Source organism: Hyperolius riggenbachi, chromosome 4 (assembly GCF_040937935.1).
Source record: "Hyperolius riggenbachi isolate aHypRig1 chromosome 4, aHypRig1.pri, whole genome shotgun sequence".
Lineage (NCBI taxonomy): Eukaryota > Metazoa > Chordata > Amphibia > Anura > Hyperoliidae > Hyperolius > Hyperolius riggenbachi.
The window spans coordinates 193,674,105-193,698,763 of NC_090649.1; the positions used below are offsets into that span (position 1 = coordinate 193,674,105).

The window sequence follows — 24,659 nt, forward strand, 5'->3', positions numbered from 1 at the left end:
TTTTGTCACAAGTAAGCGGAAAATGACACTTTGTGACAAAAAAAAAAAAAAAAAGTTTCCACTTCTTCTAACTTGCGACCAAAAAAAATGAAATCTGCCACGGACTCACCATGCCCCTCTCTGAATACCTTGAAGTGTCTACTTTCCAAAATGGGGTCATTTGTGGGGTGTGTTTACTATCCTGACATTTTGGGGGGTGCTAAATTGTAAGCACCCCTGTAAAGCCTAAAGGTGCTAATTGGACTTTGGGCCCCTTAGCGCAGTTAGGCTGCAAAAAAGTTCCACACGTGGTATTGCCGTACTCAGGAGAAGTAGTATAATGTGTTTTGGGGTGTATTTTTACACATACCCATGCTGGGTGGGAGAAATATCTCTGTAAATGACAATTGTTTGATTTTTTTTTTACACACAATTGTCCATTTACAGAGATATTTCTCCCACTCAGCAAGGGTATGTGTAAAAATACACCCCAAAACACATTATACTACTTCTCCTGAGTACGTCGATACCACATGTGTGGCACTTTTTTGCACCCTAACTGCGCTAAGGGGCCCAAAGTCCAATGAGTACCTTTAGGATTTCACAGGTCATTTTTGTTTCAAGACTACTCCTCACGGTTTAGGGCCCCTAAAATGCCAGGGCAGTATAGGAACCCCACTAATGACCCCATTTTAGAAAGAAGACACCCCAAGGTATTCTGTTAGGAGTATGGTGAGTTCATAGAAGATTTTATTTTTTTGTCACAAGTTAGTGGAAATTGATTTTAATTGTTTTTTTTCACAAAGTGTCATTTTCCACTAACTTGTGACACAAAAAATCTTCTATGAACTCACCATACTCCTAACGGAATACCTTTGGGTGTCTTCTTTCTAGAATGGGGTCATTTGTGGGGTTCCTATACTGCCCTGGCATTTTAGGGGCCCTAAACCGTGAGGAGTAGTCTTGAAACAAAAATGACCTGTGAAATCCTAAAGGTACTCATTGGACTTTTGGCCCCTTAGCGTACTTAGGGTGTAAAAAACTGCCACACGTGGTACCGCCGTACTCAGGAGAAGTAGTATAATGTGTTTTGGGGTGTATTTTTACACATACCCATGCTGGGTGGGAGAAATATCTCTGTAAATGACAATTGTTTGATTTTTTTTTTTACACACAATTGTCCATTTACAGAGAGATTTCTCCCACCCAGCATGGGTATGTGTAAAAATACACCCCAAAACACATTATACTACTTTTCTCTATCCCTCAGCTGGGACACGTCCTCAGGAGTTTGGGCACGCCCAGACACCTGTTGAAACACACAGGAAAAGTATTAAAAGCTCCCGCCCTCCCTCTAACCTCAGTTGTTTTTGTGTTTCCGCCCGGAAGCACACGGAAAGTAGCTCCAATTTGTTTTTTTTTTCTATATCTCACCAGAGGGTGAGTGTGTCACTGGCAGAGGTACCTGTGTGAAGCGGGGCTTGTAGGACATCGTAATCCAGCACAGAGGGAAGAAAGTGCCTCTGCCGCCATTGAACTGGACGCCCTCGGATGGAATAGGGCTGTCCAGCTTCCTTCCTCCCGCGCGGCTAGACTGGCCTGCTTTTCAATCGGACAGGCAAGGGCGCAGGTCTCGGGAGGAGGAGTCGTCGCACCGGAAGTGAGGCGTTACGGCACTTCCGGTTGCGCATAAGAGGACGCCGGAGATCCCGCATGGTGGAAGATGGAGTCAGTTAATGCGTCCACCATGTCCGCGTCGGCCGCCTCGGCGGCGCCAGCTACAGTAGCGGCAGCGCCAGCCGCAGGGGCAGCAGCAGCACCTTCTTCAAGGGCAGCGGCAGCGCCAGCCACAGGGGCAGCAGCAGCACCTTCTACAAGGGCAGCAGCAGCGCCAGCCTCAGGGGCAGCGGCAGCATCTTCCTCAGCCACATCAGGGACCAGACAGCAAACTGATGGTGGGGTGAGTGGGAGTAATATCTCCCATAAGGAATTCCTTATATGACTGTGTGGATACTAATAAGGTTTCCTGTTTTCCGTGTCTGTGTTTTTTTCCCTTGTGTTCTCTCTAGACTCTAGTGGAGTCCAAATCTGGTAGTTCTAGTGAGAAGGCTAGGTCTAGGAAATGTTGCCAGTGTCAGACTAAACTGTCTTCCAGTTATACTAAGAGTCTGTGTCAGGGCTGTATCAATGCTGTGATTGCTTCAGAATCATCTGCTATTTTTAAAAATGTGATGCGGTCTGTTAAGAAGGACATGACTGACACCTTGGGTAAATTTAAAGATTCTATTTTGTCGGTCTCTGCCGAGGCCCCTGTTGCCGGTCCTTCCTCTGCACCAGTGGTCCTGATTGAATCCGCTTCCCCTACAAGCGCTATCGGATTGTCTGAGGGTGATACCTCTGCAGTCCCTCCTCTGGGCCCGGGTGATATTTTTGGGGTTCCAGAGGAGGAGGAGGGTGAAGTTGAGGACTTAGAGGACAGGGAAACCTGGTCCGATTTAGAGGAGGGGGAAACTCTTCAATCTGAGGAAGAGTCAGATGAAGAGTCAAAAAAACCAGCAAGATTTTTGTTTAATACTGATGAGATTAACGATTTACTTAAAGCGGTCTACACTACCGAACAAATTCCGGAAATCCAGAGGGAACTTTCGGTCCAGGATCAAGTTTATTCTGGTTTGGCTCAGCAAACGGGTAGAGTGTTTCCTTTCCATCAATCCTTTAAGGATATTATTACGTCGCAATGGCAGGAGCCGGAGCGGCGGTTATTTATACCTAAATCAGCAAGAAGGAAATACCCATTTGCTCAATCAGATATGGATAAATTTGTTAAATGTCCTAAAATCGACGCTTCTTTATCCAAGCACTCAAAAAATGCGGACCTCTCCTTTGAGGACGCGGGTGTACTCAAGGATGCCTTGGATAAAAGAATTGATGTGCTTCTGAAAAAAGCATGGGAATCGGCTTCCTTTGCCTTTTTGCCTAGCGTGGCCGCTACTTGTATTTCCAGAAATTTAAAAATTTGGATGGAAAATTTAGTATCACACGTGACTTCAGGTAAAGCCTCGAGTACTTATGTGAAATCACTTCCGGTGGTTTTGAGATCGGTGGCTTTTTTGGCAGACGCAGCGGTTGAAATTATTAGGATTTCCGCTCGTACTACGGCACTTGTCAACTCTGCCAGAAGAGCGGTCTGGCTCAAAGCATGGGAGGGGGATCTAACTTCCAAGAACAAATTATGTTCAGTCCCGTTTGAGGGGAATCTACTCTTTGGTAGCGAATTGGAAAATGTACTTTCCAGGTCGGCAGAGAAAGGGAAACAATTCCCTACGAAACGTAAGAGTTTTCAATTTAAGAAACAGAGTATTTTCAAAAGACCAGCGCAGGACCAATCCAAATCTCAATCTCAGCAGAGGAAATGGTCCTTTCCAGCAGGCAAAGGGAAAGGGGGTTTTGCACTTGCAAGACCCAGCAACCCCAAAGAAAGGAAGTGACTCGCGGCCGGTGGGGGGAAGGCTTCTTTATTTTGTGTCCCAATGGTATCAGATAAATCCAGATCCTTTTATTTTGAAAATCGTACAGGACGGGTATCGTCCACAATTTTTTGTTCCCCCTCCCCCCAGGGTATATGTGAACAGCCTTCCTCAGGATTTGAGCAAGGCAAACGGGCTTTTTTCAGAGATAACAAAGTTAATTTTAAAAAAAGTGATTGTGTCGGTACCTCCAAGAGAGGAGTTTCAGGGATATTATTCCCATGTGTTTTTGGTAACAAAAAACACAGGGGATTTCAGATTCATTCTGAATCTGAAATCCCTAAATCCCTATTTGACGTACAAGAAATTCAGAATGGAGAACATAGCGTCGGTGAAATCTCTTCTTCAGGGAGAGGAATACTTCGTATCAATAGATTTACAGGACGCATATTTACACGTCCCAATTGCCCGATCACACCAAAAATATCTAAGATTCGCGGTTCAGATGGAGAACCGGTGTCTTCATTATCAATTCCAGGCACTTCCTTTCGGGATTGCAACCGCTCCCCGGATTTTTACCAAAGTATTGGCAGAGGTCATGAAATTCCTAAGACTACAAGGGATACAAAAAATTCCCTACTTAGACGACCTATTAATTTTTGCAAAGACCCAGGAGATTCTAATCCAGCACAGAGATCGAGTAATCCAGACTCTAACGAAATTGGGGTGGATCATCAATTATCCAAAATCTCATCTAACACCAACCCAGACAATTGTATTTTTGGGTTATGTGATAGATTCGATCAGGGGCAGGATTTTTCTGCCATCAGGGAAAATAGAGAGGTTACAGTTAGAGTTGAGAGATCTTTTACTGTCTCGGGAAACGTCCATCAGAGACATAATGAAAGTGTTGGGGTTAATAACGGCAACACTTCCAGCAGTCACGTGGGCACAATTTCACGGTCGAAGTCTACAGAGATGGTTGTTAACGATCTGGGACAAAACTCGGGAATCCTTAGAACAGGTAGTTCAGATTCCGGGTCAGGTAAAACAAAGTTTTCATTGGTGGCTGGATACCTCCAATCTGGTAAAGGGCAGAGTGTGGAGACAAGAAGACCCAGTGAGAATCCACACGGACGCAAGTGCCTGGGGTTGGGGTACCACAGTATTAGGTCACCAAGCTCAGGGAACCTGGTCCAAGAGGTTGGCGAGGAGTTCGTCCAATCTCAGAGAGCTTCGAGCAGTTTTGGAGGCGTTTTTTGCCTTCCAAGTCCTGATTCGGAACAAACACGTCCTAGTATTTTCCGACAACATTTCCGCGATTGCGTATCTCAACAAACAGGGGGGCACTCGATCCCCGAGTCTGTCTCTTCTGGCAACAGAGATTTTCGAGTGGGCAGAAACAAATCTGCTGTCACTCGAAGCAATTCACGTAAAAGGAGCGCTGAATGTAGAGGCGGACTATTTGAGCCGCCACGAACTCGATCAAGCAGAGTGGGAACTGAACCAAGAAGTGTTTCTTTGGATAACAGAGCAATTGGGCTTTTCAGAGATAGACCTGTTCGCTTCCCCAAACAATGCAAAGATTCCTCAATTTTTCTCTCTCCACAGCAGTTCAAGCTCTCTGGGATTGGATGCGCTTTCAGTACCATGGACGTTCAATCTAGGTTACGCTTTTCCACCCCTGAACCTGATCCCGCGAGTTTTAGACAAAGTACAGAAAGAGAAAGCTTGTGTGATACTGATAGCGCCTCTTTGGCCCAAGAGAGGGTGGTTTGCCACTCTCTTGAGTCTATCAGGTCAGTCGCCATTACCACTTCCTCTGAGGTCAGATCTTCTGCGACAGGGTCCTTTATTGCACCCCAAACCAGAGTTGTTCAATCTAGCAGCATGGATCCTGAGAGGTTAATACTAAGAAACAAAGGAGTATCAGATAAAGTGATAGATACCCTGCTGAAATGCAGGAAACCCATTACTCACAAAATATATAGGAAAGTGTGGAAGGTGTTTGGGTCATGGTGTGTTTCTCATAATAGGGTACAGACCGAGATTGGGACTATTCTGGATTTTTTTCAGAGTGGACTAGAGATGAATTTATCTCTAAGTACGCTTAGGGTACAGTGTTCGGCATTGTCTATTTTGCTAGATAGACCCTTGGCACAAGAAAGGCTAATCAAAGATTTTTTTCGAGCTATTCAGAAATCCACGCCTATCAAGCAGAAAATAGTACCGCAATGGGATCTTTCTTTAGTTCTCAATATTTTGACCAAACCTCCCTTTGAGCCGATCGATGAAATCGAGCTAAAATTTTTGACTCTTAAAGTGATTTTTTTAGTTGCAATTACGACAGCTAGAAGACTAGGCGATCTTCAAGCTTTATCCATTAAGGATCCTTTTTTGTCTATTTTTCCGGACAAGGTTGTCCTACATTTAGACCCTAATTATTTACCGAAAGTTTCGTCGGAGTTCCACAGGTCACAAAATATTGTGCTTCCTTCATTCTGTGATAGGCCTTCTTGTGCTAAGGAGTCAGAATTTCATTGTCTGGATGTCAGAAGGGCTATTCTAGTTTATTTGACGAGAACTAGAGAGTTTAGGAAAACCTCTCACTTATTTATTTTGTACGGATCAAAAAATAAGGGACAGCATGCTTCGAGACAAACCATGGCTAAATGGTTATGTGAGGTTATCTCATTAGCCTATGAGATTTCAGACTCCACTCCACCAGGTAACGTTAATGCACATTCAACCCGTTCCATTTCCACGTCTTGGGCTGAAAGAGCGGGGGCTACGGTTCAGCAGATATGTCAGGCGGCGACCTGGGCAAGTCCTTCCACCTTCGTCAAACACTATAGAGTGGATGTACCGTCGCAACAGGATTTGGCGTTTGGCAGGAAAGTGCTCCAAGCTGTAGTCCCTCCCTAGGTGGGTTTTTTACTTTTGTATCTACTCCTGAGGACGTGTCCCAGCTGAGGGATAGAGAAAGCACCTGCTAGACCTACCGGTAGCGGTGTTTCTGTCCTGAAGCTGGGACACTGTCCGCTACCCTACCCTTTTTTCTTCGCACTTTCCTTGGGGCCAGTTGTTTAGGGGTCACTAGGAGGTGCTTCGCTCATCTCTCTTTCCTGGTGTTCCGGTCTTTTACTTTTTTATGCACTGAGGTTAGAGGGAGGGCGGGAGCTTTTAATACTTTTCCTGTGTGTTTCAACAGGTGTCTGGGCGTGCCCAAACTCCTGAGGACGTGTCCCAGCTTCAGGACAGAAACACCGCTACCGGTAGGTCTAGCAGGTGCTTTCCTGAGTACGGCGGTACCACACGTGTGACACTTTTTTGCAGCCTAGGTGCGCTAAGGGGCCCAACGTCCTATTCACAGGTCATTTTGAGGCATTTGTTTTCTAGACTACTCCTCACGGTTTAGGCCCCCTAAAATGCCAGGGCAATATAGGAACCCCACAAGTGACCCCATTTTAGAAAGAAGACACCCCAAGGTATTCCGTTAGGTGTATGGCGAGTTCATAGAAGATTTTATTTATTGTCACAAGTTAGTAAAAAATGACACTTTGTGATCAGGGCTGGGGTCTGAGGGCGTTCTGAGGGTGTGGGCGGGTGATTGAGTGCCCTAGGGGCAGATTGGGGTCTAATCTGATAGGTAGCAGTGACAGGGGGTGATTGATGGGTAATTAGTGGGTGTTTAGGGTAGAGAGCAGATGTAAACACTGCACTTGGGAGGTGATCTGACGTCGGATCTGCGGGCGATCTATTGGTGTGGGTGGGTGATCAGATTGCCCGCAAGGGGCAGGTTAGGGGCTGATTAAATATTGCACTGGCGAATTGATAAGGGGGGGTCTGAGGGCAATCTGAGCGTGTAGGCGGGTGATTGGGTGCCCGCAAGGGGCAGATTAGGGTTTGATCTGATGGGTAACAGTGACAGGTGGTGATAGGGGGTGATTGATGGGTGATTGATGGGTAATTAGTGGGTGTTTAGGGTAGAGAACAGATGTAAACACTGCACTTGGGAGGTGATCTGATGTCGGATCTGCTGGCGATCTATTGGTGTGGGTGGGTGATCAGATTGCCAGCAAGGGGCAGGTTAGGGGCTGATTAAATATTGCACTGGCAAATTGATAAGGGGGGGTCTGAGGGCAATCTGAGCGTGTAGGCGGGTGATTGGGTGCCCGCAAGGGGCAGATTAGGGTCCGATCTGATGGGTATCAGTGACAGGTGGTGATAGGGGGTGATTGATGGGTGATTGATGGGTAATTAGTGGGTGTTTAGGGTAGAGAACAGATGTAAACACTGCACTTGGGAGGTGATCTGATGTCGGATCTGCTGGTGATCTATTGGTGTGGGTGGGTGATCAGATTGTTCGCAAGGGGCAGGTTAGGGGCTGATTGATGGGTGGCAGTGACAGGGGGTGATTGATAGGTGATTGACAGGTGATTGACAGGTGATCAGGGGGATAGATGCATACAGTACACAGGGGGGGGGGCTGGGGAGAATCTGAGGGGTGGGGGGGTGATCAGGAGGGGGCAGGGGGGGATAAAAAAAATAGCGTTGACAGATAGTGACAGGGAGTGATTGATGGGTGATTAGGGGGGTGATTGGGTGCAAACAGGGGTCTGGGGGGTGGGCAGGGGGGGGGGGAATCAGTGTGCTTGTGTGCGACATAGGGTGGCTGCAGCCTGCCCTGGTGGTCCCTCGGACATTGGGACCACCAGGGCAGGAGGCAGCCTGTATAATACGCTTTGTAAACATTACAAAGTAAATTATACACTTTGTATGCGGCGATCCGGGTGCTAGTAACCCGTCGGCGCTTCCGAACGGCCGGCGGGTTACAGCGCGAGGTGGGCGGAGCCAGTCCCTGACGGCCAATCGCGTCACGAATGATGTGATCGCGCCGCCCATGCCCGTAAAAGGACCTCCTCCATTTGTCAATACGGCGGTCCTTGCGGGGTCCACTTCCCGGCCGCCAATTGTCTATACGGTGGTCGGGAAGTGGTTAATTGTTTTTAAAATATGTTAGTGCTTATTATATCCTTATGAATTAATACATTTGAACAAAACACAGTGAGATTGATGCAGAAGTGGGTATGGCCCGATTGAACAAAAACACATAGGTCAATTTATATTATATAATATAATATACAAAATCTTTATTATTAATCATTCACATAATCAAGTTAAAAAAAACATAAAAATGTGCCCCCAGCACCCCAACCCCCAAACCACCCATTCACCGCACTCTACCCACTACCTTCCCCCGTATTGCCAGCTGACTAGAGTGTAAAAAACACAGCCTAGAGGGATTGGTAAAATAATTCTCAGGTGTGAGAGTGAAGCATATGCATGACATCTGCTTCACTACAACATAATTCCGCTAATTGTCCTGTCAAAATGAGCTCAAAACAGCAAAAAATCTAAGATGCTCCATATGAAGTAATACACAGTCACTTAGCATGCAGCTTTAGTGAACAAAAAGCAGATTAATCCAAGTAGAGGGTACTCAACCAGCAAACAGCATTTGGTGTAATATGCATCAGAAGCAAGCAGCTTGAGCAAGTCTGCTAGTGGTCAGTTCCAGATGGTAAGCAGGCATATAATTGTGAAGCAAACCGCACAGTTAGGCAGTTACAGCAAGTTCAATTGCAGCCAGAGAGTTGTATTTGCAGCAAGTGTATGCATGCAGTCAGCAATATGATGTAGAACACATAGCACAGTTCCAGGGCCGGAAATTGTTTGTGCAGAGTAAACCAAGTATAGTGGTAATGGCAGCGTTAGACTCAAACAGTGCCAGGCTGGATCAGCTGTCATTTAAAAGTCAATATGCATCATCAAACATTAGTGCCCACTGGGCTGCTTACATCTCCGTAGATATAGGTGTGCTGGAGCTGGCGACAGGCTGATGGCTGTGCTGAGGTAATAGGTCACAGGGGGGTGCCCAGGTAGAAGGCGCGGTGGCTAAACGGGTCCAGAGTGAGGGAGAGCATGGAGGCCGGGACGCAGCACATGCGTCCTCGACCGGTTTCGCCGGCTTTCTCTGGAGATGTGAATTAATAAATTGTTACTTATTTCTAGATTTGAGTGTAGTGCTATATTATGGGCTACTAAAGGTGTATTTGCTTGAGAGGTCTCGTTTCCTAGGCCCTTGCACACACTTATTACTCTGTGCTGGTTTCTACTTTAAGGCTATTGTTCTTATGAAAAATTGGATTGAAATAACTCATGTGCAACACTGATTACATCTCAGACAGTGTATTTTGTACAGTAAGGAGTTATACAAACAGATATTGCGTAGTGATATATTGGAGTGCTGCAGCAAATTTAATTCATAGTGCAATTTAGCAATATTAGAAAATACTTTTTGATGCTTAATGACAAGACACATTTGCACTACAAAAATTGAATGTTCTGAGGCTTCTTTGTATGCTCACTTGGAGCAGGGTAATGTCAGGTAATCCCTTTTCCTTGCCAGTGAGTTTGGCTGATTTGCATGGAGAAATTTATGTTAGGCAGGATTTGATTTTGATGTGCTGAGGGCTGCAGTGTTTGAAACAGTGCAGTGTACTCTTCTGACTTAAAGTGGGATATATAACCCTGCATTTCAACTTTGCTCTAAAACATTATTTACAGCATATTATATGCAACCAGCATTTTTTTTTACTAGACCAGCATTGGAAGGGTTACACACAGAGCTTTAAAGTTCCTTGGATAGAAATGCAGACGCATCCGAAGTTTAGATGGATACATTTAAATAAACACAATGTAACAAGTGGTGAATGTTACACACTCTCTGGCTGTCCTCCAGCTCCTGCACAGTCAGAGAGAGTGAGTCACATTCCACACTTGTTACATTGTGTTTACATAAATGTATCCATCTAAACTTCGGATACGTCTGCATTTCTATCCATGGAACTTTAAAGCTCTGTGTGTAACCCTTCCAATGCTGGTCTAGTAAAAAAAATGATGGCTGCATATAATATGCTGCAAATAATGTTTTAGAGCAGTGCTGTCCAACTTCATGGGCATGGAGGGCCATTTTTTTTTCAAACCCCATGGTGGAGGGCCGAAGGTTCTTGCTAGAGCCGCAGAGGCCCCCAACAAGACACATTCAGCAATCTTGAGGCCCCCAACACGACAAATTCAGCAGTCATGAGGCACATAAATAGACAGCATTTCACATAAATAAGCAGAATGCCCCTTTAATATGGTAGACACCTCTGACCTGGCTTCTAAATTCTCCTCTACTGGCTGCTGTGCCTGGCAATAGTGTTTTGGGCCATATTGGGGATGATGTGTGGGCTGAGATGCCTTGCGGTGCTGCTGTGGCCGGGCTGGCGGTGATGCTGTGGTGTGGCCAGATAAGGTAGTGACAGGCGCCCCCCCAGTTGAGGTAGTGACAGGTGCCCCCCCAGGTGAGGTAGTGACAGGTGCCCCCCCCCAGTTGAGGTAGTGACAGGTGTCCCCCCAGTTGAGGTAGTGACAGGTGTCCCCCCAGTTGGGTAGTGACAGGTGTCCCCCTCCAGCTAGATAGTGACAGGTGTCCCCCCAGCTAGATAGTGACAGGTGTCCCCCCAGCTAGATAGTGACAGGTGTCTCCCCCAGCTAGATATTGGCAGGCGTCCCCCCCCCCCCCCAGCTAGATAGTGACAGGTGTCCCCCCCCCCCCAGCTAGATAGTGACAGGTGCCCCCCAGCTAGTGACAGGTGTCCCCCCAGCTAGATAGTGACAGGTGCCCCCCCCAGCTAGATAGTGACAGGTGCCCCCCCCAGCTAGATAGTGACAGGTGCCCCCCCCAGCTAGATAGTGACAGGTGCCCCCCCCCCAGCTAGATAGTGACAGGTGTCCCCCCAGCTAGATAGTGACAGGTGCCCCCCCCCCCAGCTAGATAGACAGGTGCCCCCCCCAGCTAGATAGACAGGTGCCCCCCCAGCTAGATAGTGACAGGTGTCCCCCCAGCTAGATAGTGACAGGTGTCCCCCCAGCTAGATAGTGACAGGTGTCCCCCCAGCTAGATAGTGACAGGTGTCCCCCCAGCTAGATAGTGACAGGTGTCCCCCCAGTTAGATAGTGACAGGTACCCCCCCCCCCAGTTCGATATTGACAGGTGCTCCCCACTTAGATAGTGACAGGAGCCCCCCTAGCTAGATAGTGACAGGTGCCCCCACCAGTTAGATAGCGAGCCCGTTACCTCTCTCTCCTGTGCCCCCGCTGCCGTTGCCGCACAGCTCAGACCTCACAGATTGCGGCGACTGAAGCAAGCAGAGCGCGCGCATGACGCCCACGCGGCAGAACGTCACACGCGGAAGTGACTAATGATTCACTTCCGCATGTGACGTACTCCGTGCGGGTACCATGCACACTCTGTTTACCTCAGTCACCGCAATCTGTGAGGTCTGATCTGTGAGGCAGCGGCAGCGGGGGGACACAGGAGAGGCCACAATAAGAGGGAGCAGGCATGGCGCCCATAGCGCAAGCCATGCCTGCATCCCAGGGAGACGAGCGGGCCGCAGCAGGTGGCCTGGCGGGCCGTATGCGGCCCGCGGGCCGCCAGTTGGACAGCGCTGTTTAAGAGCAAAGTTGAAATGCAGGGTTATATTGCGCTTTAATGTGGACCTGAACGCTTGCACAAGACAGAAGGAAAGTTTAAAGAAATGCACCTTCTATGTATTTAGCGAGTTTAGCCTCTCTAATTCCGCCTCATCTGTGACTAATCACGAGTGGTAATTTGATTGCTCAGCTGTGTCAGCTGTCTTCCACGGTAGAGCAGCTGATTGGTAAACACGGAATGTTAACAATAGGATTGCTTCCATGAAAGCAGGAAGTAGACACACTGCAGATTTATTGCAGGATCTGTATCAGTTGTAACAAAATGTTATTATGTTGTTGGTTATCTTTTAAAGCAAAGAGGAAGTTTTGAATTCAGGTCTGCATCAAGCAATGATTGCTTATTACGCCCTCTGGCAACAAGGAAAAAATAAAAAAAAGAAAAGTAGAGAAAGACCTTGTGGTTTTCCAGAAAATCACTGTTAAAGTGACCGCAGGTACATTTTCTGCTTCATGGAAATTTCCTAGTTATGGACAACAATCTGCTTGAAAGTGAAATGTATTGAAAATAATACTTTTCCCCATTGAAATTCACCTTAACGCTTTTCCATGAATTCACCAGCAGCAAGCGCAGGAGATTTGGGTGCAGCCAGCGCCACAATAGATCGTAATAGGATTTACGGCTATAGTGGCAGACAGTGAGTAACTTTGGAGTTGTCAGAAGATGGAGCCGAAGTTACTTTTAGGGCTCTTTCACACTAAGACGTTGCGTTTGATGCGACGTTAAGGTCGCATAACGTGCCCCTAACGCAACCCGTTAGCTTTGAAGTTGGACGTTACATTGCACTGTGTTATGCGTCTCTTGATGCGTACGTGATGCGTACTTTTTGACGCATACGGAACGAATGAAAACGGCACATGCGGCACATTTAAAAAAACAAAAACAAACATTACTGAGCATGTGCAAACATTCTAACGCAGCGAAATAAGAGTATAACGCACAGCACGCTGCACTTTCATTTAACGTGCAGCGTTATACTCGAACGCAACGTGGGCACTGTGAACCAGCCCATTGATTTTTCATTGATGTGAGTTGGGCTGCGTTCAGGGGCGGACTGACAACTCATGGGGCCCCCGGGCAATAGGAGATTATGGGGCCCCCATACCAGTGTTTCCCACCTTTCACGTTATATTTTTACAGACTAAGATATAATAATTTATTGACAACAGTAAATATGTTATATTGTGATATTGCACACTAGTGTGGGCTTCTCAAGCCCACACTAGCGGCACACAAATCAGCGCTCCCTCCGGTGGCTGAACAGTGGTAAGTCTCCGCCCGCTGTCAGCCGCTTCCAGCTGTCCGACACTTTGCAGATTACAGAGGGGAGAGCCAGGAAGGGGGGCCCCCAAGGTGAGAGAAGGGGGGGGGAAACTTCCCCCCTTCTCCGCTGCTATGCCCATCGCCCTCCTTCACTGGCTGTCTCCCCTCCTGCTCAGGGTTCTCTGGCGGGTCCCCTCCTGACCACGGGCCCTCGGTCCGTGCCCGAGTGCCCTAATGGTCAGTCCGCCCCTGGCTGCGTTACAGGCTGCTGTAAAGTGGGACTTTAACGTCCCACTGTGAAAGCAGCCTTAAAACACTGTTTTAAAACCAGACTTTGTTGGCTGGTATAGCTCAAGACCAACGTGGATCCAAGCTCCGCATTTTCGTTATACCAGGCTGCAAAAAGCTTACAGCGGTTTCGAAGGGGGGATACCGTATCATTTTTATTTAATTTTTTTTAAATCTTAATAATACCTATATTTTTGCCAGGGATCCTTATACAGCAGTATTGCAGTACAATAATCCCTGGCAAAAGTGTTGCAACTTGCCTGGCGTTTCCAGTTGGTCATTACACACTGCATACTGACCACCTGGAAACCCTAGTAGGAAATTCACTGCTCTCTCTGTTGATATATGTAAATTTTAACTAACGATAGGTAGATACATTATCTGTCATTTAACCACACTTAAAGAAAATCTGGGAGGTTTGCAATGGCCCAAAAGGAAACTTACCTTGGGAAGGGGAAGCCTTTGGATCCTTCTCATCCAGCTGCTTCCAATGCTGAGACCCCCAAAGCGTAGTTGCAGGAAATATAATAAAATTGGGATATAATTTTCAGATGCAAAAAGAAATGTATGTTCTGCTCTGTTTAATTTTAAAAATAACTATAATTGACTTGTTGTATTTTTTTTTAGGAGATCTTTGGCTTTAAAACACAGAAATGGAAACAGATTTCCTGCATTATTGGGTATATTTTCTCTCTTGGCCTCCTCCTTCTTGTGTTTTATTGGAAACCAGAATGGGATGTATATTGTCACTGTGTCCCTTGTGACCTGGAAAAAGCCGGTACTTTGTTACTCAGAACTACGGTATGTGCTTTGCAACAGTTTGTGCTGGTTTAGCATTTAATTTTGTCTGAAATGGTTGCATTTTGTTAATGTATCCCTAACATCTATCTGTCCTGACACACAGATAGGGATAGGCAAAATTTTTGCGGTTCAGTTTGCTGAACAAACATGATGAGCAAACTTCTTGTATTGTATAAACACTAGTTTGCTGTTTACCCATTGAACTGCACAACAAGTTCTCCCATCACTTTAAACAGCCTCCCGATCCCTGGCTGGCAACCCTCTTGCAAGGTAGATGATGTGATATCACTGAATAGAGCACTGGATTAGATGAGAGGCATGGACGATATATGGGAAAGCTTTGCTACACACCATCCATCCAGCCTGATTATATAGCTATCTATGCTCCCTCTGCACAGGCGATGATATCACCCCATCTACCTGTGAGCAGGGGTGCTCAGCAAGATTTCGGATATCCGAGTTAACTAGATAATATGAACTTTTTCAGCTATCCGACCGGATTCGGATTCCGGATACCTGGGCTCCGCGGATAGTTATCAGGCAATCCATATATCCGTGGATATCCGAATCTTGAGATACTGTAACTAAGAAGATGACATCCATGACATCACTGAGCCAATCAGAGGGCTCCCAGCCTAAGCCCTAGCACCCAACCACAGAAAGGAACCCTGGCCATGCCTCCCTGTATAATAAGGAGGGGTGCTATGATGAGAAATATTGTCCTTGCTTGCCACTGCCCACTGAGAGACATGCTCCAGTGCTGCTGGCCTAGCAAGTGCTGTATACAGTGATAAACCTAAAGCTGTTCAGTGATTAACACCTTCACTATCACTACACTATTGTTCTATTGTTAGGTAGATAGCTTGATTTCATTCAGTGACAGTCAGTGTGTGTGCTGCCGGCTTGCAGCAGTTGCTATGTGTCTGTGTGTGTGCTGTGCACAGACCAGGCCAGCTGCTGGCCTGCTATTAGCCTTAGCTACAGTATAGGTTAGGGAATATGATTATTGTGTTATTGTGTAGTTAGTACTGTAATACTTTTAGATCGTAAGCCTTTGGGCAGGGTCCTCCTCCTTTTGTGTCCTACCTGATCATGTACCTCCATTACTGTGAACCCATGCTATGCACTTGAGTGAACCTAACTTGCCTAATCTCCATGCTCCATCCAGTTACTGCCTAAGCATTACCTTATGCTCATACTGTGCTGTGTGATCTGGTTTTCTTGTATTCCTGTATTGTCATGTTGCTGCATGTCACCCCTAAATATTGTCTGTAACCTAAATCAATGTTCAGAGTAATATGTTGGCGCTTTATAAATACAATAAATAATAATAATACTGCAGTCAGTGCTAGTTATGGAAAAAGGATCCGCAAACCAGACTTGGCTTAGTGAAAAATTGTCCATTCTTTATTAGAAAAATCCACATGACAGAGAGTTGTGCAATAAAATCACAGGATCGACTGACGCGTGTCGGGCTTACAATCTGCCCTTAGTCAGACTATGACTAAGGGCAGATTGTAAGCCCGACACGCGTCAGTCGATCCTGTGATTTTATTGCACAACTCTCTGTCATGTGGATTTTTCTAATAAAGAATGGACAATTTTTCACTAAGCCAAGTCTGGTTTGCGGATCCTTTTTCCATGGTATGTGCTAAAGGACTGGCTCTCTAGATCCTGCACCGACTGGTATGTGTCATCATGGGGGTGGAGCGTTCATGAACTTGTTCTTAGTCAGTGCTAGTTAGTTGTTAGAGTAGTAGTACTACTGTGTTAGCTTACTACAGAACTGCTGTGCTTCTGAGCAGTGCCAGTGTGACAGTTAGTGTGCACTAGTGTCTTCTCCTCTGCTGTCTGACTGTCACTTGGCACTTGGCACGTGGAAGGTGGCACGTGCCACATGTCAAGTGCCACTGCCAAGTGCCACGTCCGGCATGCTCCTGGAAAACGTTACACCTGCTGCTGCTGCTGCATTGCCTTGCTCCTGCTGCCTTTGCTGCTCCCACCGCCAGGGTGCCACAGGCCACTGCTGCTCTGCTGATACCACCTATATTTAGCCCAAAACACAATTGCGTAATTTTTGGGAGGTGTCTGGGCTGAAAACTGTCATGTCCAAGATGTGCGGTTGGACTTTGGCCACAATGTGGGCTGCATGACCGCTGTCCTGATGTTAATTGACAGCCATTTTTTTTTGGGGGGGGGGGGGGGGATTTTAAGTCGCCACATCATCAATTAGTGTTTCCCTTTAAAAAAACATGATGCTACATGCCTCATTTACCCTTAAAAAAAGTTTCAAAGCAATTTAAAGCCCACTTCCGGTTTTCTATCCGATATCCGAATCCGGGCGGATATCTTGGATACTGGGTTTGGATATCCGATTCTGATTCAGATTCCAAAAGTTCAAACTCGGATATCTGATTTGGATCGGATATCTGGGTATCCAGATCCGAATTCAATTCGGATTTTGAAAAGGGGTATCCGAGCAGCACTGCCTGTGAGGTGGTGTGTGAGCAGGTATCCCAGAAAAGGGTAGAAGGGTGCCAGCTAGGCATTGAATCTGGAATGGTTGAATGTCCTGTGGTGTGGATCAGTGGGTAAACAACAAACCCTTTAGTGTTCAGTGAAACCATAAATCCCAATGTGAATGTGAGTTTGCAAACCTGTTGGCTGCACAGAACTGCCATCCCTACTTGTAGATATTTTGAAAATAAAAATGCCCAAACAGGTCTCCTGTAACTGCTTCAGGGGTCCTGTTGATCCCATAGGTGGACCAGCTTGCTACCTAATAACCACTAGATCACAATCTCTTGAATTGCCCCCTTAGTGATGGAGTAAACCAGAGGCTTAACCCCACAATGTGAAGAGGGCAGGACGGGTTCTGTGAGATTGACTACTCGCCGAACAGGCTGGGACTAGGTGATGGACAATGGACTGGAAGCAACCAGGGTAACAAACTGTGCACTGGACCGGAATTGGCGAACTAACAAGATAGACTGCAGACTAGTCTGGCATAGCAGGATGCCTGGCAGATGTTGTTCAGGTTTGGCATAGCAGACTGCCAGGCAGACTCTTGGCTAGATTAGTAAATCAAAATGACTGATGCCTGTGGTCTGGACTGACAAGAATAGACTGGCTGTGAACTGGATTTGCAAGGACAGACTGGCTGACGGGACTGGAAAGGCAAAAGGGCATGGAGACATGCCAATGCTGTAACAAGTAGGGATAATTGGAATTGCTGAATATTGAAACTAACAAAATTCACAAATTGTGAACAGAATTCCAAAATTTGCAAATTCTGAGTTCGCATATCAAAATTGCAAAACTGTAATAGATTATGAATACACTTTCAAACTAAGATAAGATTAGTAATGATTTGTGCAAGTTTGCAAAAGTACATTCACAATAGTTTACACGATTACTTCAAATTTTCTCTATTTTACCTTTTTTTACGTCCCTCTAGCATGTTTAGTAGACCATTTTAACTTGCTATGTTAAAAAAAAAAATGTACATGAATTTTAGAATTTTTGTGTCATCATTCTGGGAATTTTAACATTGCATAATTCCAATGCAAAGGTTGAAATTCTGAACTGCGCTTAAACCATCCCTGTTATCCTATTAGCAGCTTCAATAGAGTTATCTCATTTGAGAGATAAGTGCACTGCTTTTGACTTCAGTCACAAGAACTAGTTGTGCTGTAAATTCTTTGATCTCTCATTTGGATGCTTTGATATAGAAACTGAAAGCAAAAGTCCTCTGTTATTGTCTCACACTGCCCCCTAGTGAAAAATGACCTTAAATGCATACTTCCCAACTTTTTGAGATAAGAAAAAGGGACACGTAAGCCACGCCCCTGCCACACCCCTGGTCACGCCCTCACCACGCCTCTAGTCACGCATATCATAACGATTTTACAAGAAACATATGTTTTTTTATAATTCAAACCACACTGGTCCTTTCTATCCTGGTTCAGGAGGGTAAGGATGCCCGTGGGTGGGGAGGAGGGTAAGGGTGCCTGTGGGTGGGGAGGAGAGTGAGGATGGCCGTGGGTGGGGAGGAGGGTAAGGATGGCCGTGGGTGGGGAGGAGGGTGAGGATGGCCGTGGGTGGGGAGGAGGGTGAGGATGACCGTGGGTGGGGAGGAGGGTGAGGATGGCCGTGGGTGGGGAGGAGGGTGAGGATGGCCGTGGGTGGGGAGGAGGGTGAGGGTGCCCGTGGCTGGGGAGGAGGGTAAGGGTGCCCGTGGGTGGGGAGGAGGGTGAGGATGACTGACCGTGGGTGGGGAGGAGGGTAAGGGTGCCCGAGGGTGGGGAGGAGGATAAGGGTGCCCGTGGGTGGTGAGGATGGCCGTGGGTGGGGAGGAGGGTAAGGGTGCCCGTGGGTGGGGAGGAGTGTAAGGGTGCCCATGGGTGGTGAGGAGGGTGAGGATGGCCGTGGGTGGTGAGGAGGGCCGTGGGTGGTGAGGAGCGTGAGGATGGGTGCCACTGTAAAAAATAAATGATCGAGGCGCCAGCCGCGGGTAAGTGGGATGCAGGACGCGTGCATCCCATTACTACCTCCCTCCCTCCCTCCCTTGGAATCTGGCCCCTGTGTGTCCCCCCGTTAGCAGAGTGCCGAGCAGGCTGTCATTACCTGCGTCCATGCGTACCGATGTCCAGCTTCATTCAGCCTTCCTGCTTCCTGTGACGTCACAGGAAGCAGAATGAAGCTGGACATCGGTACGCATGGACGCAGGTAATGACAGCCCGCTCCGCACTACTAACGGGGGGGACACACAGGGGTCAGATTCCGAGGGAGGGAGGTAGTAATGGGATGCACGCGTCCCGCATCCCACTTACCCGCGGCTGGCGCATCGGTCCTTTTTTTTTTTTTTTTTTTACCTTCACTGCCCACTGCCACCCGGGACTTGGGAGGCTCATACCGTGATAGCGGGAGGGCCCCCAAAATCGTGACAGTCCCGATGAAAACGGGACGGTTGGGCCCTCTGTAAATGCACATCACAACAGTATTGATTTGAAGCAGGAAAATGCAACAAATAAGAAAAAGAAATATGTTAAAATAAAATTGGCTTGGAGTACTTGCAAGACTCTAAATACATTGGCTGCTAAAGGGTTAATAAGCAATCAGCAGTGAATTATGTTTTGCCTTTTGTGCCAGTGAGGTTGCTTCACCTCCTCCCACCACCAGACACAAACCCCACTGGAGTGCCCTGTGCCAGCTCCCAGAGAGTACAACTGGGGAGGAGGCAGACAGACTGTTTGCCTTTTGATAGCTACCTATAACGGACAACGAGCAACTGAATGCCCAGGGCTTATATAGCAGGAATAGAGCACAGACCAAGCCCCCAGGAAAATCAGACCAATCAACAACATCCCTGCAGCAAGTGTCAGCTGACGGCAGTAATCAGCTGATACACCTCAAACACGCCTCCTTAACCTATAAAGACAGCTCTGAGCTGCGCACGTCCTTCTATGGAGACTGCCAGAAACCACACGCTGACCCACATCTACAAGGGAGCCGGGGGATGCGAACATGCTGATTCACGTCTACTGGGGAGCCGGGGATGCGACTGACCAAAGAGGAAGCTTCCTCCAGCTGCTCCACACTATCAGAACAGCCTCCAGAGACAACACCAGATTAGAGATGGCCCGAACCTCCGATTTTCGGTTTGCGAACTTCCGCGAAAGGTTCGGTTCGTGCGAACTTTCGCGAACCGCAATAGACTTCAATGGGGATGTGAACTTTGAAAACTAGAAACACTTATGCTGGCCACAAAAGTGATGGAAAATATGTTTCAAGGGGTCTAACACCTGGAGGGGGGCATGGCGGAGTGGGATAGACGCCAAAAGTCCCAGGGAAAAATCTGGATTGGACGCAAAGCAGCGTTTTAAGGGCAGAAATCACACTGAATGCTAAATTGCAGACCTTAGGTGCTTTAAAACATCTTGCATGTATATACATCAATCAGGGAGTGTAGAGTACTGCTTCACACTGACACCAAACTCACTGTGTAATGCACCGCAAACATCTGTTGCATAGTGACGGCCATGCTGGACTGCTGCGCACCATGGCGAGAGTGCAGGCCATGGCGGTTTTCAAGCCCATATGGTCTGGCTGAGATAGCTGAATGACAGAACAACAGTGACTGAGTGTCCAGACCCAGCTGATCGAATTTGGTCTGTCCACAATGAAGCAACAACCTTATTATCTTCTTGTATGTAGGCATAGGTAGGTGCCCCAGTGTAGGTAGGTAGGCATAGGTAGGTGCAGTGGCGTACCTAGGGTGTTTGACACCCGGTGCTGGTTATTATAAGACACCCCCCCTCTCACTTCCCTTCCCCCCCCTCCCCCCCCAAAAAAGAGCAAGTGTGGCATACTAACCGGTGGGTTATAGGTGCTCCCTGTATAGTAAAGTGGACAGCATTTCACCAGAAAATAATCGTAAAGAGAGAAGCATTTCACCATAATATAATCATTAAATGGGCAGCATTTCACCATAAAATAATCGTAAAGTGGGCAACATTTCACCATAAAATAATCGCAAAGAGAGTAGCATTTCACCATAAAATAATCGTAAAAAGAGCAGCATTTCACCATAAAATAATCGTAAAAAGAGCAGCATTTCACCATAAAATAATCGTAAAGGTAGCAGCATTTCACCAGAAATCGTAAAGTGGGCAGCATTTCACCAGCAAATAATCGTTATGTGGGCAGCATTCACCAAAAAATAATCGCTATGTGGTAAGCATTCACCAGAAAATAATCGTTATGTACGGAGCATTCACCAGAAAATAATCATTATGTGCGCAGCATTCACCAGAAAATAATCGTTATGTGGGCAGCATTCACCAGAAAATAATCGTTATGTGCGCAGCATTCACCAGAAAATAATCGTTATGTGCGCAGCATTCACCAGAAAATAATCGTTATGTGGGCATCATTCACCAGAAAATAATCGTTATGTGCGCAGCATTCACCAGAAAATAATCGCTATGTGGTAAGCATTCACCAGAAAATAATCGTTATGTACGCATCATTCACCAGAAAATAATCATTATGTGGGCAGCATTCACCAGAAAATAATCGTTATGAGGGCAGCATTCACCAGAAAATAATCGTTATGTGCACAGAATTCACCAGAAAATAATCGTTATGTGGGCAGAATTCACCAGAAAATAATGGTTATGTGCGCAGCATTCACCAGAAAATAATCGTTATGTGCACAACAGTCACCAGAAAATAATCGTTGTGTGCAGCTTTTACCAGAAAATAATCGTTATGTGCGCAGCATTCACCAGAAAATAATCGCTATGTGCGCAGCATTCACCAGAAAATAATCGTTATGCAGGGAGCATTCACCAGAAAATCGTTATGCAGGGAGTATTCACCAGAAAATAATCGTTATGCAGGAGCATTCACCAGAAAATAATCATTATGCAGGAGCGTTCACCAGAAGATAATCATTATGCAGGGAGCATTCACCAGAAAATAATCGTTATGTGGGGAGCATTCACCAGAAAATAATCGTTATGCAGGGAGCAATCACCAGAAGATAATCGGTATGCAGGGAGCAATCACCAGAAAATAATCGTTATGCAGAAAGCAATCACCAGAAAATAATCGTTATGCAGGAGCAGCATTCACCAGAAAATAATCGTTATGCAGGGAGCATTCACCAGAAGATAATCGTTATGCAGGGAGCAATCACCAGAAAATAATCGTTATGCAGGGAGCATTCACTAGAAGATAATCGTTATGCAGGGAGCATTTACCAGAAAATAATCGTTATGCAGGGAGCATTCACCAGAAGATAATCGTTATGCAGGGAGCATTCACCAGAAAATAATTGCTATGTGGGGAGCAATCACCAGAAAATAATCGTTATGCAGGGAGCAATCACCAGAAAATAATCGTTATGCAGGGAGCAATCACCAGAAAATAATCGTTATGCAGGAGCATTCACCAGAAGATAATCGTTATGCAGGGTGCAATCGCCAGAAAATAGTCGTTATGCAGGGAGCATTCACCAGAAGATAATCATTATGCAGGGAGCGAACACCAGAAAATAATAGTTATGCAGGGAGCAATCACCAGAAAATAATCGTTATGCAGGAGCATTCACCAGAAGATAATCGTTATGCAGGGAGCAATCACCAGAAAATAATCGTTATGCAGGGAGCAATCACCAGAAAATAATCGTTATGCAGAAAGCAATCACCAGAAAATAATCGTTATGCAGGAGCAGCATTCACCAGAAAATAATCGTTATGCAGGGAGCATTCACCAGAAGATAATCGTTATGCAGGGAGCAATCACCAGAAAATAATCGTTATGCAGGGAGCATTCACCAGAAGATAATCGTTATGCAGGGTGCAATCGCCAGAAAATAGTCGTTATGCAGGGAGCATTCACCAGAAGAGAATCATTATGCAGGGAGCGAACACCAGAAAATAATAGTTATGCAGGGAGCAATCACCAGAAAATAATCGTTATGCAGGAGCATTCACCAGAAAATAATCGTTATGCAGAAAGCAATCACCAGAAAATAATCGTTATGCAGGAGCAGCATTCACCAGAAAATAATCGTAATGCAGGGAGCATTCACCAGAAGATAATCGTTATGCAGGGAGCAATCACCAGAAAATAATCGTTATGCAGGGAGCATTCACTAGAAGATAATCGTTATGCAGGGAGCATTTACCAGAAAATAATCGTTATGCAGGGAGCATTCACCAGAAGATAATCGTTATGCAGGGAGCATTCACCAGAAAATAATTGCTATGTGGGGAGCAATCACCAGAAAATAATCGTTATGCAGGGAGCAATCACCAGAAAATAATCGTTCTGCAGGGAGCAATCACCAGAAAATAATCGTTATGCAGGAGCATTCACCAGAAGATAATCGTTATGCAGGGTGCAATCGCCAGAAAATAGTTGTTATGCAGGGAGCATTCACCAGAAGATAATCATTATGCAGGGAGCGAACACCAGAAAATAATAGTTATGCAGGGAGCAATCACCAGAAAATAATCGTTATGCAGGAGCATTCACCAGAAGATAATCGTTATGCAGGGAGCAATCACCAGAAAATAATTGTTATGCAGGGAGCAATCACCAGAAAATAATTGTTATGCAGGGAGCATTCACCAGAAGATAATCGTTATGCAGGAGCATTCACCAGAAGATAATCGTTATGCAGGGAGAAGTCACCAGACAATAATCCTGTAAAAAAAAAATTCACTCACCTCACATGCGCAGGCAGTTCCCCGACGATCCTCCAGCGATGATCCTCCTGCAGCCAGCCAAATCTCCCGCGCTGACAGTCAGGCAGAGTGCAGGGCTATGGCAAGATGGCGCCCGAAGCCCTGTACTGGAGACACAAATAGTCTCCAGTGCAGGGCTTCGGCAGCCATCTTGCCGTAGCCCTGCTCTGCCTCCGGGAAGCAGTCCCCACACGGGGCTGCGGGGAGATGAACTGGGCGCCGGCGGGGGAGAGAGGCAGAAGGAGAGGACCCAGGTGAGGGAGGGGGGGATTTGTCCCCCCTCCCCGCCGCTGTCCCCCCCACCCTCCTTCTAGCGCTGCTCTTCCATCGGGGGTCTTGACGACACCCCCCTGGGTGTCAGTCACTAGGGCGCCCTGCCCCCCTGCGCCCCATGGTAGGGACGCCACTGGGTAGGTGTCCCAGTATAGGGAGATAGGCATAGGTAGGTGCCCCAGTAGTTAGCTAGGCATAGGTAGGAGATTTTCTCAAAAACTGTTTTTTTGGAAAAAAAATGTCCTCTTGTTCCCACTGCTGTTCTTAACATTCCCAGCAATTTTGGTGTTTCTAGCTTTTAAAGGGGCTTTGCTATTAACCGCTAAAGTTGACGGGCGTTTAATTTTCCCACGGTCAGATGGAGAATTTTCAAATCGATTTTCTCAAAAGCTATACACTTTTTTTAGACTTTTTTTCCCCCTCTTGTAGTCACTGAAAAAACTTAGGTGTTAGACCCCTTAAAAACATATTTTCCATCACTTTTGTGGTCAGCATAAATGTTTCTAGTTTTCAAAGTTCGCCTCCCCATTGAAGTCTATTGCGGTTCGCAAAAGTTCCTGTGAACTGAACTTTCATGGTAGGTTCGCGAACCGAAAATCAGAGGTTCGGGCCATCTCTATTTTCCACACAGTTCCTTTCTGTAACTAAATTTTATTTATTTATTTATTTATTGTATTTATACAGCGCCAACATATTACGCAGCGTTGAAATCCACTCTCCACTACA

At 46.4% G+C, this 24,659-nt stretch overlaps 1 protein-coding gene across 2 annotated transcripts in view; it reads left to right on the plus strand.

Annotated features, from left to right (window-relative positions):
• LOC137571676 (probable cation-transporting ATPase 13A4) overlaps nt 1–24,659 on the plus strand; it is a 293,811-nt gene that overhangs the window by 77,685 nt on the left and 191,467 nt on the right. For both annotated transcript variants that reach the window (XM_068281174.1, XM_068281175.1), the window contains exon 2: nt 14,230–14,403. In XM_068281174.1, the coding sequence (XP_068137275.1) occupies nt 14,230–14,403 (174 nt within the window). The remainder of the gene's footprint in view (nt 1–14,229; nt 14,404–24,659) is intronic.